We start from the raw sequence: 17819 nt of genomic DNA on the forward strand, positions 1-17819 counted from the left end.
CGGGTTCTTGTGTGCAGTGTGTTTGTGTTGTGAACCCGCCCGTGTTGTGTGCTGCAAAAATTCTCAATGCTGTAAATTTCGTGCCTTGCCAATCGAAAATACCAGTAAAGAATTGTGTGTTCGATACAAACTGTGTCTTTCTTCCCTGTGCATCTTCTGTTGCAAAGAAAGTTGTATGTGCTCAGCCTCCTCAGGCACCTTCGCTGCCTCAGCTAGTTCCGCACTCACACAGTCTGTACAAGGGTTTGGTTTCTCTGCCTATTCAGGCTCCAGTTCCTTTTCTGCAAGAGCCACTCACACCCAGCTCACATTCCACTCCTCACAAGGTTTTGGTAAACTGCCCACTGCGGCAGCCCAGGGACAACCTGCTAATGCTAAAAACCATGAGTCCTTCCGGGACCTTTCCAGGAAGGCTAAGGGTAAAGCGCGCTTCCCCTCAGGTGGTGGAAACGCTTTCTGTAGGCCCGAGTCGGGCAAAGGTAAAGAAAGTGGATCACAGGTGGATTCCTGCTTTGCCTGCGGTGCACCACGCGGCCAGGCCGGCGGCAGCTTCTTCTGGCCACAGCGGACGGCCTACAGTGTCGCGGCCGATAGCTCGGCAGGTGCTGCCAACACATCTTTACGCTCCGCTGGCACCTTGTGCAGATCAGTGGAGGAGGTGCAATCCAAACCATTGGATTTATCGCACTATTACAAGGGGCTACAGAATACAGTTCAAGATGTCGCCCCCGCTTTCCCCCACGGTGAGCTTCACCAGGGCCGAGGGCGAGAACGCCCGCATTCTGGAGGAAGAGATACAGGCCCTTCTCTTGAAGGGGTCTGTACGGGAGGTCCCGTGGAGTCAGCTCCATTTAGGGTTCTACTCCAACTACTTCCTGGTTCCCAAGAAGACGGGAGGGCTGCGGCCCATATTGGACCTCCGCGGTCTCAACCAGTACTTGATGACCTTCAAGTTCAGGATGTTGACCGTTGCCAGCCTGCTTCGAACCGTGAGAGAGAACGATTGGTTCACCTCAATAGATCTGAAGGATGCTTACACGCACGTGTCGATCTATCCTCCTCACAGGAAGTTTCTGAGGTTCGCTTTCCAGGGGAGGGTCTACGAGTACGCAGTCCTCCCCTTTGGCCTGTCTCTCAGTCCACGCGTTTTCGTGATGGTTACGAAGGCAGCTATAGAACCTCTCAGGCGGCAGGGGATAAGGATCTCAAACTACATCGACGATTGGCTAATAAGCGCAAGTTCGAGCCAGGAGGTGGCGCTACACACCCGGGTGGTGATAGCGCACCTCGAGTCCTTGGGGTTCGCAGTCAATTACGAAAAAAGTGTGCTGAACCCATCTCAGCGGACCACCTTCCTGGGTGCAGAGTGGGACTCCCGGGAGATGGTCGCCCGCCTCTCTCAGCAGAGGGTGGACAAGTTCTTGTCCCATGCCAGCACCTTCCTTTCCGAGGAGGAGGTCTCCTTCAAGTTGGTGCAGCGGCTCGCGGGCCTGATGGCTTCGGCCGTGGATCTTGTGAGTCTGGGAAGGTTTCACTTGAGGCCTTTCCAGAAATGGATGCTCTCTTTGAACATCCCCTCTTGCCAGGGCGGCACTCTGGTCCGGGTCTCCGAGCGAGCACGGACGGCCCTGAGCCCTTGGCTGGTTCCCGGCTTCCTTCGAAGCGGCGCCAGGCTAGGGGCGGTGATTCACAGGAAGGTAGTCACCACGGACGCCAGTCTTTTGGGTTGGGGTGCAACCCTGGAAGGACGTACGGCGAGGGGACCTTGGGGCCCCGACTTAATGAACAAGCACATCAATTACTTGGAATTGATGGCGGTGTTCCTGGCGCTCCAGGAGTTCGAGCCCTTCATTCGGAACTGTCACGTCCTCATCAGGACGGACAATACCGTAACAATGTGTTATGTGAACAAACAGGGGGGGCGGCGGCGAGCCCTGGACGTGCTGGCTCGCAAAGTGGCCCTTTGGTGCTCGGTGCACCTACAGTCGGTCAAGGCCTCCTACGTCCCTGGTCTTCTGAACAGCGGGGCGGACCTGCTGTCCAGGAGGAGGGTTCGCGACGAGGACTGGTCCCTGAACCAGTCGGTAGCGTTTCAGATCTGGACCAAGTATGGTCATCCGGTGGTGGATTTGTTCGCCTCTCGCGAGGACGCGAAGTGCTCACTGTTCTTCTCCCTGAGGGGGCCTGCACCCTTGGGGATAGACGCTATGGCGCACGATTGGCCCCAGGGCCTGCTGTACGCCTTCCCACCGATGGACCTCATTACTCCGACCCTCGAGAGGGTTCGTCGTTACGGTCACGAACTGCTTCTAATAGCACCGAGGACGGGGACTTGGAGCTCACTGATAGCTCCGCTCCTGTACAGGGATCCTTGGCAATTGCCCCAGATACGGGATCTGCTGAGTCAAGCGGATCGCGAGATCTTCCACCCGGACCCTCAGAGGTTAGACCTGTGGGTCTGGCCCGTGAGAGGGAAAGGCTGATCGCAGCCGGCCTGAACCCTTCAGTCGTTGATACGATGCAGAGGTCCAGGGCTCCTTCTACACGTAAGGTGTATCAGGGCAAGTTGGAAGCCTTTGAGGAGTGGTGTCGGGTTAAACACCCTTCGGTGAACCCGGTGTTCTCCTCAATTCCGATCATTCTGGAGTTCCTACAAGATCGGGTGGATAGGAACTGTAAGGCCTCTACGGTGAGAGGTTACCTTGCAGCCATTAGGGCCTGTCACCAGAGCCTTGATGGCGACCAATTGTCCAAACACCCGTGGGTGGTACAGTTTATGGCAGCGGTTAGGCGGGACTCCCTGACGGCGAGACCCCTGGCCCCCGCCTGGGACTTGGAGGTGGTCTTACGGGGATTGAGGCAACCCCCGTTTGAGCCTCTGGAGAGCATCTCTCTGAAGCTCCTTAGCTACAAGACTGCTCTCCTTCTGGCCTTAACCACGGCCAAGAGGGTTAGTGACCTACATGCCCTCTCAGTGTCAGAGGATTGCATGAGGTTCTCTCCGGACGGCCGGCAGGTGCTACTTAAACCTCACCTTCACTTCATTCCGAAGAATAAGGTGGTGCAGCATGTTCCGGTGCGGCTTTTGGCCTTTCATCCTCCTCCCTTTGGTACGGAGGAGGACAGGCGCCTTAATCTTCTTTGCCTGTGAGGGCACTGAAGATTTATTGTGAGAGGACTCAGGCGCGCAGGAAGTCGCGCAGCCTGTTTGTTCCTCACGGCAAGTCCACCGCGAAGATGGAGATTGCTAAAGCAACCCTTTCGGGGTGGATTGTCGACGCCATTAGGTTGGCGTATGATAGTGCGAATGTGGCTAGACCTGTGGGTTTCACAGCTCATTCCACTAGGGGGATGTCTTCCTCTTGGGGTCTCTGGCAAGGGACCACCATTCAGGAGGTTTGTTTGGCGGCGAACTGGACTTCGCCGTCCACCTTTGCAGCTCATTACCAGTTGGACGTGGCTCCGCGCTCGTTAGCGCATTCAGTCCTCCAGGTGGCTGCTGACTCTTCTGCAGAATGAGGAGGACCCTTGTGTCTTCCTCCTCGTCTGGAGCGCTTGGACTGCCCTTGTGCTTTCTGGCGCGCTCCTCTTCCTTTTCTTTCCTACTCACTGCCCCCGACTGATTCCGGTGGTCTCAGGGGGGGACCTTGTGGGCGAAGGTGTGTCTGGAAGACGTCTCCTTTGCCGTTCATGTGTATGGTGAGTGGACGTTGGCCGACGTCGCTTACGGGAGTTGACGTACCCAAAGGAGGGAGTACCGAACTGGAAGACCGAAAATAAACACAAGTGTTTCGAACGAAACACCTGTTTATTTAGGTCTGGAAGGAGGTACTCCCTCCGAGTCTCTGCCCTCTGTTCGATTTTTCGGAGCAGATGCTTTCAAGAGACAGTATTGTGGGATGCCACAGGTTTTATGGGGGACTGACCCAGTACCGTAAAACTTGAGTGACAAGCCCTCCGGCCAATCAGGGATCGCCCTGCGGGAGTTAACGTGAGTACGTTCTGTTGTGAGGCTGACGCAATAGCGCCACCCAAAGGAGGGAGTACCTCCTTCCAGACCTAAATAAACAGGTGTTTCGTTCGAAACACTTGTGTTTAGTAATGAAAAGTGATGAGTCATCACTTTTCAGAGTTTTGTGGGTGTTTTCTGGAGCTGTGGTGACCCCGAAGGTCGCAGACTCGGGCGCCCTAGCTAAATCATTAGAGCATGCCCTGAGCTACATCTGTGCAAAATTTTGCACTTTTAGACTGATTAGCACGAGAAAAAAAACCCTAAGGCCTCCGACTAAAGGGCCATTTATAGTTACGGATGGATGATTTTGTGTACGTTTGGGGTTCAGGAGGAACTTACGGTAATTGCGTCGACATGCATAGTTCCGTCCGTTCTCTGTGTTATATACGGTTCAATTACATACTGTATCCAATAGATGGCACCCAAATGCATCTTCCCAATGAGCAAACATGTTGATAGGCATCGGCGATTACATGCATTAAGTAAATAGCCTACAGCCGTGCTGTGCGTTCTTTCAATGGCATCGTACTCTATTTTCACTCCATAGTTGATGTCCCTGCACGCCGTCGCCGTCGGAAAATGCTGTTATTAAGCCTATTATTAATATTATTATTTGGATAAAGTAGAACAACTTTTAAAACCAATCATAATCATTTAAAATGGTATCATGATCTGACACTGGCACTTTGCTGCTTCTGCGTTCTGCCTCCGCTGCTGCTGTGTGCACTGCAGTTGTACAAGTGGCAACAGGTCTGCGTCCTGAACGGCTTGTTCACTGTTCAGCGTTTGTGATTTATTTATTTTTTACTTCCTCCTACTACTGCTACTACGAAATGGATACCAGAAAAAAAGACGAAACATTTCTCCCTCTACTGCCCCCACGGTTGACAAAAGTTCGCCACGGGTACTTCATGTGTACGTACGTTTTTATCGGTTTTAATCCGTTAGGTTGAGTGTTGTCCGTAACGTTACGGACAGAGACAATTACGTCCGGAGTTACGGAGAGACCGGATCAAAGTACTCTCCGTCTCCGTTCGTTATGTATCCCCGCGTTGTTTATGTACTACTATGCATGGTACTTAACATGAATGCTCACCCATACATGCATCGTTTTCTGAGGCCATTTCTAGCCCAAGGAATGTTTTTTGTGTAAAACAAATGCCTGCAATGAATTCAGCATTATGACAAACCCCTAGTTAGACCCCTCAGATCCTACTTAAATACCCAGAAAAAAAAATGTTTTTCTGGGTATTTTCCTCCTGTATAGAAAGTCAATGGGAGGCCAACTTGATTTGGCCGCTGTGGCGACCCCGAAGGTCGTCGGCTCGGGCGCCCTAGCTAAATCATTAGAGCCAGCCCTGGGCTACATCTGTGCAAAATTGTGCGCTTTAAGACAAATTTGCACGAAATTAGCATTTGCTCCCCTTAAATCCCCACACTAAAAGGAAGTGTATGTATTTGAGTAGCCCAAAGGTACACAAGTGCACACACACACACACACACACACACACACACACACACACACACACACACACACACACACACACACACACACACACACACACACACACACACACACACACACACACATGCACGTGTACATGCCCAAAGGTTATTTACACACATGGCAGTTTCTTTCCCAACTACCACCACTTTTTTTAAATTTAGAAACTTCTCTCAGGGGAAATAGGTCAACAGTCAACCAAGGTATTGCATTTGGTTGCTGATAATGTTAGTTGTGCAACAAAATCAGACCTTAAATTACCTCTGAAGGGCATGGTCACACCACACTTTTATTCTACCTCCATTCCCAATGAAATACACTGTCCGCCCTCATAGGTAGAATAAAAGAGCGGGGTGCCCAAACAGAACTCTAATACGGCGCTGTGAGAGGCGTGACAGTCTGCCCCGCTCTTCTGCTTCCTTTATTTTATGAAAAGAACAAAAACTAAAACAAATAAATAAAACAAATAAATAAATGGAACTTGCAGACTTGGAACTTGTGTGCAGGCAGGATTTTTATTCTGCATTTCATTTCACTATACATTTTCCATTTCCACTCTCTAATCTATTTAAAGATCTTGCTTGAAGTTGTTTCCCTCATGCCTGATTTTTATGTTACCTTAGGTCACCATTGCTATAGAGGTTACCAAGAGAGTTATTTTAAAGCATTAACATAATTTCTTAGATTTTGAGAATATCTTCATGAAGTAAGGAAAACATGTGTAATGCTATCACACAAAAGCACACAAGATGCACCATGTGCACAAACAATGTGACTGTATGATGATGGAGTGTGTCTTGGAAAAATAAGGGGAAAACTACTGTGACAATAAACCGTCTCCAGTTGTTTTACATACAGTATAATGGAACCAGTTTCTAACTGGAAGAATCCACTCTGACAAAGCATACAGTAATAAAAATCTCAACAGTTTTCAACTTTGAAAATGTGGCTTGATGGTGGCATGAGAGGAAAGGTCATGGGATGATGGGATCATCAAAATCAACAATTTCATTGCAATGCAGACTGGCAACTAAGTGTTGTGATATATTGGTCATTGACACACAAACCCACAGACAAACGGATAGACATTATTACATAATCCATTTGGTGCTGATAAAGAAGTAGGGTGGCCACAGAGGTAACCATGGTTGAATTTACAATTTGATAAGGCAGGGTTATCAACCTGAGCATAGAACATACAATGTGAGTTTCCATAACATACTAGCCAAGGCAGGAACCCTGCAAGCCAAATGACGTCATGATGATGTTATGATAACATCCTCCAGTGACTCCGGTGACATTCAGAACAAGGCCAGATCACAGCCCATATGGGAATGATCTTGACGTCATTACCAGGACGTCATATGAACTTTTTTGTTTGACAGGATTATTGTAATCATTTGTAATGTTAGTTGAAATATGAGCATATAAGGTTATATTCTGGGACATATTTGACTAGTTATGATAGATATCTGGCCTCGATCGGACCCTCTCTGATTAATCCAGGACGTCCGTTTTCGTGGGCAGGATTTATTTTGGTTGAAATCAGGTGATATTCTAGGCCATATCTGACTAGTCATGGTTTGACATGATCTGGCCCCAATCGAGACGTCACTGATTGGTCCAGGTCCTTGCTGGGAAAGCATTGGGTTGGATATTTGCTATATTATCACATAATGAATAACCTCAAAATTCAGGTCTATTATTCATATTTCCTCCCCCTCTTAATGTTTTTCCCCCCCCAGATCAATTTGATTTTAGATCAACAGTTATATAGTACTTGTTTTCTTTCTGCAACCATACATTCATTAATCACTCACTCATTAATCACTCATTAATCATTCATTAATCCTCTTTTTTGGGTACGTCGTTACAGTTAATTCACTTTTTGCCATGCTCTAGTTTTTATTAAATTAGTATAAGTAAGCCTTGCCGAGCCATGAGGCCTATAGGGCAGGAGTGTTCATGCCATTTAACACACACACACACACACACACACACACACACACACACACACACACACACACACACACACACACACACACACACACACCATTTATTTCTCTGTCATTTAATGCGGACCTCAATTGAAAAAAATCAAACCTCAGTTCGAAGTGAAGCGGTGAATTTTTATTCTATGGTGTTCTAGATCTATACTTTCTGTGTGTGCTTTAGTTCTATATTTTTATGAATTCTGAATGAATGGATGATTTTGTCTGGAGGGCCAAATTGTCATGTGAAGCTTGACCAATCCTCAATTCTGCATGCACGGGACATGTACGGGACAGACAAAACTAACCAATCACAGCGCAGGGATGCACGGGACAGGTACGGGACACACAAAGCCACTCCTTGGAAGCGGCTTCGGTTTCGAACGCGGGTCTCCCACGTGAAAGTCCAATATCTTAACCATCACTCCAAAGGGACATCCCTATGGAACGAGAGCAGATACTTTTGAGGCTTCAGGATGGGGCTGCGACTCTCTCCGCCACACTTGTACCAGTGAACTGTACTGTCCTGTAACTTTTCCTATGCAAACCTAATAAAGTCTTCAATTAATCAATCAAACACACACACGCACACACACACACACACACACACACACGTGCACGCACGCACACTTACATGCCATACACACACGCGTGCGCACACGCACACACACACACACACACACACACACACACACACACACACACACACACACACACACACACACACACACACACACACACACACACACTAAACTTTAGTAGCCCAGCTGACCTTGCTGATAGAAAACACTTTGTCCCATAAAATGGATATGTGCTGCCATCATGTGGTTGAGATTCAAATAGCAGGAGGAAGACAAAACTGCCAATTTCAAGTTGAACTTGGCACACTGAGCTTAAACTTAGGTTTTTTTTTGTTAAAAGGTTAAAGCACTCAATTCTGATAGTAATAATTGGTATAGAGTGTTTGTTCAGTCACAGGGGTCTCTCTATGCCCTTTAATAAACAGAAAACACATTTTCAGGTAGGTGACAAACTTTCAGCCACTCAGGAGAGAGTAGGATTACCCATTTATCAGCTTAATTTTTTTATAGTGTCCCAGTTCTAATTTTGTCAGCTCATCTCTTTCTGTCATCACTTCCAATTTCACTTGTTTAATCTGTATCCTGACAGAGTTTGCAATCCTGACTGGATAAAATTGGTATATCCTGACCTGAAAATGCATTTTCTGTTTAACATAGGGCTTGAGAGACATACTATAATAATTAATAATAGAGCAAGAGTGTTTGTTCCTGTTACTGAACAAACGCTCTATAGCAATGAGTACTATCAGAATATAGAGCTATTTAACACTTTTAAACCAAAGAAAATCACTTACCCTGTTAGTGGTGTTTGTTTCATTACAAGTATTCTCTCTTTAACATCCGACCATAAAATTGCATTACAAATACATTTAATTCTTAACAATTAGGACAAAATAAAGACAAATCACACACATTCAATGTGTCCACGTGATTTTCAATATGAACAATTTGTATAACAATATTGGAGCCTATATGCATGTGGAAGGTAAACTGTCTGAGGATAGTCATTTCTAGCCTATATATATATAATAGTCTACAACAGAAATATATTTTATTCAGTCGCAAAGATTAATAATATAGGCCTAATGCATTTCAAAACTCAAAAGAAGAAAATATATTGCAAAACAGGTGTGATAAATAGCAGTATAGGTGACAGAAGTTTTGAGTTGGTTGGAAAATACTAAACATAAGCAGTAGTGGTAAAGGTAGTAAATAGTTCCAGCTTGCCACATATGTACAGCTTTAAAGGAATAGTTCACCCCAAAATCTAAATTATGTCCTTATCTACTTACCCTCACACCAGTTGAATCTGAAACACAGGTGAAGCTTCTGTGTCCACCACACTCCACATAACAAACAGGAGGTTGCCAGGCAGCGCAACTTCATAGCAGCCTTCACCTAAATAATGTAATGGGTGACCCAAAACTGCTGCAAGTCTTTAGCCTCTAGATAGACTTTAAAAAATAGCAAAAATTAAGTATATGTTGTGTATTCATTTTTATTATTATTATTTGTTTTCATGATGGATGCACCTGAACAAAAATCCATCATTGAGTGTTGGAGAATGCACACATCCAAGCTCTACAGGAATCCGGACCGGATGTGACTGTTTTACCTGGTTGGGACATCATTTCTCAAGTTAGGTGAACATTTCAGGTTCACTTCTCAGTCACATTTGTATGTTTTAATTGATGCCCTGCCTTTGTACTGTCGGTCATTTTTTTTATGAGAATTTTAACCTATAATAAATGTAACTGTCTGAGGAGGATAGGCCTATAACATAGGCCTACTGCATGGTCTTGCCTTATGGGAATAAAAGGGACAAGGACAGACAGATAAAGAGCTCATCATCTCCATATGAGTATAAAAGGGACACAGACATACAAACAGACAGATGGATACAATGCGTATTCACTCAGACAACATACAACAGGTAGGCCTACTCTGCTCTGCTCTGACAATGGGTACAATGGGCACAATGGGTATTGTGGGCCAGTGCCCAACAGGCATATTGATTTCTAGTGTAGGCTATTTAAATGCAGGCTCTGACTGGTGGTGTGATGGTAAGTTTTTGATTCAGAGTCAGGTATCCTTACCTGTAAACCTCCCTATGTGTTATCCTCCAAACAAATTAACTTAACTCATGTTTCACTTGGTGTGAGGATGAGTATACAATTCAGCCCTACAAAGCTAAAGTGCAGTAATTACGTTTTTGGATACACTGACTCGTTTGTGTATCCCAAAGGTTAGCCTTTGTGATTTTGGGGGATAAACAATTAACCTACCTCAAGAAGAGATAGGCTATACAATTAGTGTAATATCGCTTATGTGCCATATCTCATTTGTCTGACCAGTTGAAACACTTTTAAACCCATTTTTCATTTGTTTGTTCGTAGTTACTGCACTTTGGCGTTGTTGACAACATCTGTGAAAACGACCCCATTAAAAAATTCTAAAAAAAACTGGGCGTCAGAAAAGACAGCTTTAAACTTTCCACAGTGACAACTGATGAAGTGTTTAAAAAATTGAGCGCCCTACCTCAGCACAAGGCCACTGGCCTTGATAAAATCCCAGCTAGATTTCTCAGAGATTCAGCCGCCACCATTGCTCCAATCATTACCCACATAATTAACCTTTCCATCGAACAGGGTCATGTCCCCCAGGACTTCAAACTAGCAAAAGTAACCCCCCTGCACAAAAAAGGTAGCAAACTAGACCCTGGAAACTACCGCCCCGTTTCCATTCTTAGCTCCATATCCAAAGTCATGGAGAAAATAGTCTACGAACAGATTGCAAGTTATCTCGATGAGAATAATCTGATTTACGAGTTCCAATCTGGATTCAGAAAATCCCATTCCACTGACACATGCCTTCTCTATTTGACTGACCAAATCAAACGCGAAGCGGATCAGGGCAAATATAGTGGCATGGTCATGATGGACCTCCAGAAGGCATTTGACACCGTGGATCATGCTATTCTGATTGAGAAACTAAAAGCCATCGGTCTTGACAGCGCAGCAGTGAGCTGGATGCAATCTTACCTGGTGGGGAGGGAACAGGTGGTGGAGATTAACGGAACCCTGTCCCCCCCCCTCCCAGTAAGCTGTGGTGTTCCTCAAGGTAGCATACTGGGACCTCTGTTGTTCCTAATATACGTGAACGACATGGCATCTGCTTGCGACTGCAACCTGTTCCTGTTCGCGGATGACTCGGCTCTCCTAGTCTCGGGCAAGGACCACTTGCAGGTTGAAAAGACACTTAACTCTGAACTGAGTAAGATCTGCACATGGCTTAACGACAACAAATTATCAATTCACCTGGGAAAAACCGAGTCCATCCTCTTTGGATCAAATCATAATCTCAAAAAGGTAGATGACTTCACAATCAAAGTGGGTGACAAGGTCATAACACGAAAAAACGAAATCTCTTACTTAGGATGTATCCTTGAAGCTAATCTTTCCAGCGAAAAGATGACTTCAAAAGTAATAAAAAAAATCAACCAACGAACTCGTTTCCTACAGAGGATCGCCCCAATGGTCAACTTCAACACACTGAAGACCATAGCTGGTGCAATAATCCAGCCCCTCTTTGACTACGGAGTCCACGTATGGTATCGTGACGCCCCACAAGCCCTTAAAACTAAACTCCAAACAGCCCAAAATAAACTAATTAGGGTCCTGCTTAACCTTCCCTATCAGACTCACCTCACCGCTACTCACCAGTTAAGAGTAGGGTGGCTCAGAGTAGATGACAGAGTACAGCAACTTGCAATGGGCCTGGTGTACAAGATACACCACACCACTATGATACCCAAGTACCTGTCAAAATACTTTATAAACGTTAAGGATGTCCATAATTACAACACCAGAGGCAGTGCCACAGATCACGTTCAACCCAGAGTCAACTCAAAGAAAGGGTCGAACTCGTTCTTCTGCTACACCACAAAAATGTGGAATGCCTTACCGAAGGTCATAAAGGAGTGTGGATCACTAGCATCCTTTAAAAATGCCCTGAAAAACCACTTACAGGCAGCAGCCGTTCACAACTGGTAAAAAACCTAGCCCAACCCTACCCTCCCTGCCCCTTCCTTGTATATACTGTACATACTGATTGTTTAGACTTACTGTTACCTGCCCCTTCCTTGTATATATTGTATATACTGTACTTACTGATTGTATAGACCTACTGTTTTCTTTTTTTCTTTACATATCTACTGCATAGTACTGTGTTCTATTTGTCTGTCATTCAATGTTATATGAGATACTTTAATGGTTTCCTGTTGAAATAAGCTTAGTCTTTTCATGGATCTCCTTTTAGTAGACCTTGTACCAGTGAACTGTACCGTCATGAATCTGTACATTTTCCTATGCAAACTTCTAATAAAGCCTTCAATCAATCAATCAATTAGATATTTTCAGTGGTAAGGCCGCCCCCTAGCGGTCATATTGAACTGGGCGGGGTTTAGTGGTTTCAGTGACGTAGCCAGTGGAGGGTAGCAACGAGACCCCAGGCTCGCACCATAGTGATTGTAGCCGTGGAGACAGTTACTTACCAACCAGCAACACTCAGCAACAGCAGCCTGCAGCAACTGGAAGACAGCGAGAAAGTGAGAGAGAGAGAGGGATAAAGAGAGCACAACAACCATGGCAGAAGTTTTCTCAAGGCAAAGGTGACTATATATTTACAGCATTAGAGACATGACATGAATCTGACTTTGGATTATTAAAATACACCCGGATCGAGTTGCATTGCCAGCCTCCGTTTCCCTTCCATGTCATAACTTTCCCTTCCTTGTCGCTTCCTTCCTGCTGCCCCAAGTTCACTGTAACGTTAACGGGGCTTCCCAGTTCTTTATTTAATGTAACTAAATCCACACCAACAACAACTCATAAGTAATAACAACTTGGCTAAAAAGCATCGGCAATGTCGGGGGCATTCCTGGACGCGCTGTTTAAATATTATACTGTAAGGAAGCGGCTTGGTCGTCGCTATGAGTCGTTGCTATGCAAGTAACGCCGTGGAGATGTTGCTGTTCGAGCTACAGGTGGCTCGCTAATGCTAACACGTACAGGCGTAATAGTTCCACAGCGATGTTTGAACGGCTGTTATACGTGCAGTGTGCAACATCTTTTCCGTCGTAGAACATTGCCAATGTGTCTCTGTCGTTAACGATCACGCCTAAAGTTTGATCGAGCTTTGTGTGTGTGTTTTTTTTGTTTGTGTTTTGCTCGCTCATTTTGATCGGGAGCAGGTGGCACTAGTCTGTAGCTCCTGCATGGGAACAGACTATTGACTGGAACGGACCGATCATGGGATTTACTTACATTCTCCAGGCAAACCCAATGTCGTTCATTCTAGTTGTGTCGGTACGTTAACGTCAACGTTTAACCTTACTCAACCAAAATGCTGTATTTTTTTATAGGTTATATATCTATTTTTGTCGATCACGTAGGTAGCCTACAACATAACTTTCTTTGAATGCCAGTGGTAGGAAAAGTACTAAAATGTTTTACTTGACGTGAGTAAAAGTATCAATACTGCGATATAGAAATACTCTGTTACTTAAAGTCTGGAATCCAAAATGTACTTGAGTACAAAAGTGTTGGCATCAAAATGTACTTAAAGCACCAAAGGTAAAAGTACAAAATGTTTGAAATAAATTGCAGATCTACAAGCTCACAACGCAAGTACAGGTTTCAAGTACAAATAAATCAACATTGTACTTAAGTACAGTGCTTAAGTAAATGTACTTAGTTACTTTACACCACTGTATACACAACATAACTTGCCTTGTGCACCTCGTTCAGTGTTACTGCAGACTAGTGTTAATGAATTCACTCCCAAAGCAACTTAACTGAATCGCCTCTTTAGTGTTGTTACTTATTGGAACAGACGAGTTAGTAAAGATTTCTGCGAGTAAAACACACACACGCCAGACAAAACAATCGCATATTACAGCTAGGTGGCGCTGTGATGATTATTTATTCTTTGGTGGTCCTGCATGTCTGTCTGTCCTAACGGTCTCATTTCAAAGAGAGGTGGGCTTGATATACTGAAACTACACATTCCTCACAGCTTGTGCACAATAAGTCATTGTATGTTAGTCGGAAGTCTGGTGTTTAGTTTACTTATTTACATTCTCTTCTTGTAAACATTCCGTCTTGTGTATTGGCCTGGTGCTGCACTGGTCTGGTAGTCTGGGATCACTTCACTTTTCGGGCTTGTAACCGGTCTGGAGCGGAAACCACAAAACGTCATGTTGTAGTACTCAAAGGACTACAATTTGCCGGAAAGATCAAACCGGATTCAGTTTTAACCCAAAATATTCCCCTGCGCTCAAGGACACGCTTTTAGGGCCTACCTAATAAACTCCTTGATGCGGAGTAGTTTTGCTTTTGAAAAATTTGTTTGGTATATGCATCTTTGAGTCCAACTTTTAGCGACTGGCAAGACTACACTAGGCTACTCGAGCATTTTAATAAGGATTTGGGAAACAAACGGAGGGAACCAAATCAAAGCGACGCCGTTTCTTCTAGTGGTTTCCGCGCTTTAGGCGGAAACCAAACGGCCTGTTGTGAACGAACACCAGGCTTTTTCTCTGAGAAAGCCTGGTGGGCGAGGTTACTGGTCTGGTGATTGTGTGCTAATAGTAAAGCCTTCCAGGTGATAATCACACGTTGTTCAAGTGTAGTACTCCTTTGTGTTGCTGACTGTGCAGTTAGTTGATTGCTCTGTGTGTACAGGTGAGTCCTGATACCACTGTGGTGCTGCATAGAAATAATAACAGTGAAAAAGAGAATTAGGGCCAATTTTGGTCTTTTCAGTTAAAGTGTGTGTGTGTGGAGTGTGGCTCATTTATTCTCCCCTGCATACTGTCTCGACTATTTTCTCCCCTCTTTTGAGTAACTAATCTATTCAACTCTTCAACTTTAGCACAATGGTTCCCAAACTGAGGGGGGTCCCCACTCCCCACCCATATGATTAGCAACATTGTTTTCTCACTCAACAGTAAACAAACCAACATAGTAGTATACAGTAAGTGTATACAGGGTGTCTGTCTGCACATTTCTAAAGTCACTTTTTAATGCCTTTTTTTAGTTTTGACAATTATTATTTTTTTAATCAAATTGTCAAATACTACCTAAGAAAGAGACAAACATTGTGTAAATAGCTGATCTACAAGCTCACAACGCCTTGCAGTGTGAGGTGTTGGGAACTTGTAATCCGTCTATTTTCAAAATGTTTATCCGTCGAACCAAGTCAAACTAAATATAATGCCTGCAATTCCAAATGCTTGTCAGGGTGGGGGTTCCCCTGTTCAAATATGACCTATGAATATGATCATTTTGGGGGGGTTGCATTCTGAAAACAAAGCTTGGGAACCCTTCAATCCTGGATTTAGCAGACCGCTGTCTGATACTTACTCGTTTGCATGATCTATTTCCTGTTGAGGCACTGTTTCTCTCTTTGCAACAAGAACATTTACTCTTCAATGAACACTCTCTCTGTTGTACTAAATACTGTATGCTACATGGTGGTGTAACAGGTGTATCTCTGATGTGTACTAATGGAATATGTTACATGATGGTGTAACAGGTGTATCTCTGATGTGTACTAATGGAATATGCTACAATGATGGTGTAACAGGTGTATCTCTGGTTTGTACTAATGGAATATGCTACATGATGGTGTAACAGGTTTATCTCTGGTGTGTACATAGTCATAAATAATAACACCCGTAAGAGGACTTTTATTTTGAAGACGTTTTTACTCTTACAGGGTTATAACGACGAGCCACAATGGACGGTCGGTGAGCCCGCTTGACTCCCTTTATGCTCCAAACATGTACAAATCCAAAATATAAGGTGCTCACCGCCTTGCCCCAAGTGTTTATCTATTAGGAACCTCCTCGGGATGTGTCAGTCCATATTTTTAGGAGTGTTTTACTTAAGCTCGGAATCTCATTGCTTTTCCTGGTTTCCCCCGTTTCCCCACTGTTGCGCAGTAGCACTCATTTGGGGAAACAAGGAATTGCAGTGAGATTTCGAGACAAGCTTGAGTAAAACACTAATTTATTGAAAAATATGGGCTGACACATCCCGAGGAGGTTCCAAATAGATAGAGCACTTGGGGCAAGGCGGTGAGCACCGTATGTTTTGGATTTGTAAAGTGTAAGTGTGTACAAATGGAATATGCTACAAGATGGAGTAACAGGTGTATCTCTTGTTTGTAATAATGGTATATGCTACATGGCAGTGTAACAGGTGTATTTCTACATATCGTTTATCTTCCAAGGCACACGGCTGAATGATTCATGTTGGGAAGATGCATTATTGATGCTGCTCAACAATACCTTCATTCGTTTTAAGTGTAATGGGGCACATTTTCTTAATTTTTTGTTGGTCTTTTAGATTAGAACAGGTTTAGAATTCTCTCCAAATCAATGATTGATTTGATGGCTCATTTGTCACTGCTCTGACAGGTGTATGTGCTAGGTACACTTTGCAGCACTTCTCTCTCTATATAAATATTTGTTGCTTGCCGTTCATCTAGATTTTTTTTACCAAAATGTTTGACACAATTTGTTTGGAGAGCAAGAATTTAATCCTCATTTAATGGAACATGCAGCTTGGTTTTACATGGTGTGACTGAATCGGAATCTACTCTTTGATTGGTCACACACTCTCCTCAGCTACAAAGAAAACAAAGGAATGACCGCACTGAAACTCTGTGTTCACCCCCCAGCCCCCCAATCTGAGCATGTTGCTGTTATGTTTACATGGCAACTTGATATACAAATACACCCAAAGTCATGGAAAGAAAAGAGTTGGGGTGGGCCAGGGGGCGAAATGTTATTCTTTTAAAAAGTCAGTGGTTTTAATCAGTCTATTTGTCTCCCTCTTTGTGGTGGGAGTGCAGTGCATAGTTTTGGCTTGCAGAGGCAGGTCAGGAGGAGAAGGTGTTCAGAAAGGAGAACGGAAGAACATGGAAAGCAGCCATTGGTGGGGAGTTAAGGCTCTATCACCATACCTTTTGTACAGTGATCTCATCTGCGTTCCGATTCGTTCCGGGATCATCTTCTTTTTAATATCTGTGTTGTTACAATGAAGAACAGGGGTCTTCACCAGGGGGTCCGGGACCCATAGGGGGTCCTCAGAGTTACTACAGGGGGGGCCACCAAATCTTTGTACTCTTTTTTTATATTAACCACTTGAACACTAGCATCCATATTCTGAGAACTTTAGCCAAAAATAGCAGATCTACAAGCTCACGCGTTGTGAGCTTGTAGATCTGCTATTTTCGGCAAAGAGATTTAGTGTAGAGGAGAAAAAGAGCAGACTAAGTACAGAGTGAAAGGTGAAGTTTATTAAGTATTGACGGTTCAAGTGGTTATTAAATATCTGAAAACAGAAATTGACACGAATCCAAAATACACTGAGTGTGCTGTCAAACGATGAAACTATATGGAATCCATGAAAAGGTTGTGGCGCCGGTCCCTGCTTCATCTCTCTCTCAACTGAGGGGTCCCTGGCATGAAAACGTTGAAGACTCCTGACGTAGAACAACATGCACACGCACTGATAGCGTAGCCACATTACACTCATTTATCACAAGTGCAGTGAACCACGGGCACCGTTATTGACACAGCCTGGAGCCTGTGATCATGGTCATGCTTGGTTGCCTCTCAGGGATGGGTGCCACAGTGACCTGTGATTCACCGACGCGTCGGG

General features: G+C 44.6%; 1 protein-coding gene across 2 annotated transcripts in view; it reads left to right on the top strand.

Moving 5' to 3' along the window:
• Window positions 1–12631: 12631 nt before the first annotated feature.
• rfx2 (regulatory factor X, 2 (influences HLA class II expression)) overlaps window positions 12632–17819 on the top strand; it is a 39928-nt gene continuing 34740 nt past the window's right edge. For both annotated transcript variants that reach the window (XM_080736295.1, XM_080736296.1), the window contains exon 1: window positions 12632–12757. In XM_080736295.1, the coding sequence (XP_080592421.1) occupies window positions 12732–12757 (26 nt within the window). In that variant the 5' untranslated portion in view covers window positions 12632–12731. The remainder of the gene's footprint in view (window positions 12758–17819) is intronic.

This window comes from Nannobrachium achirus, assembly GCF_963921795.1.
Source record: "Nannobrachium achirus genome assembly, chromosome: 1".
In the NCBI taxonomy this organism is placed as follows: domain Eukaryota; kingdom Metazoa; phylum Chordata; class Actinopteri; order Myctophiformes; family Myctophidae; genus Nannobrachium; species Nannobrachium achirus.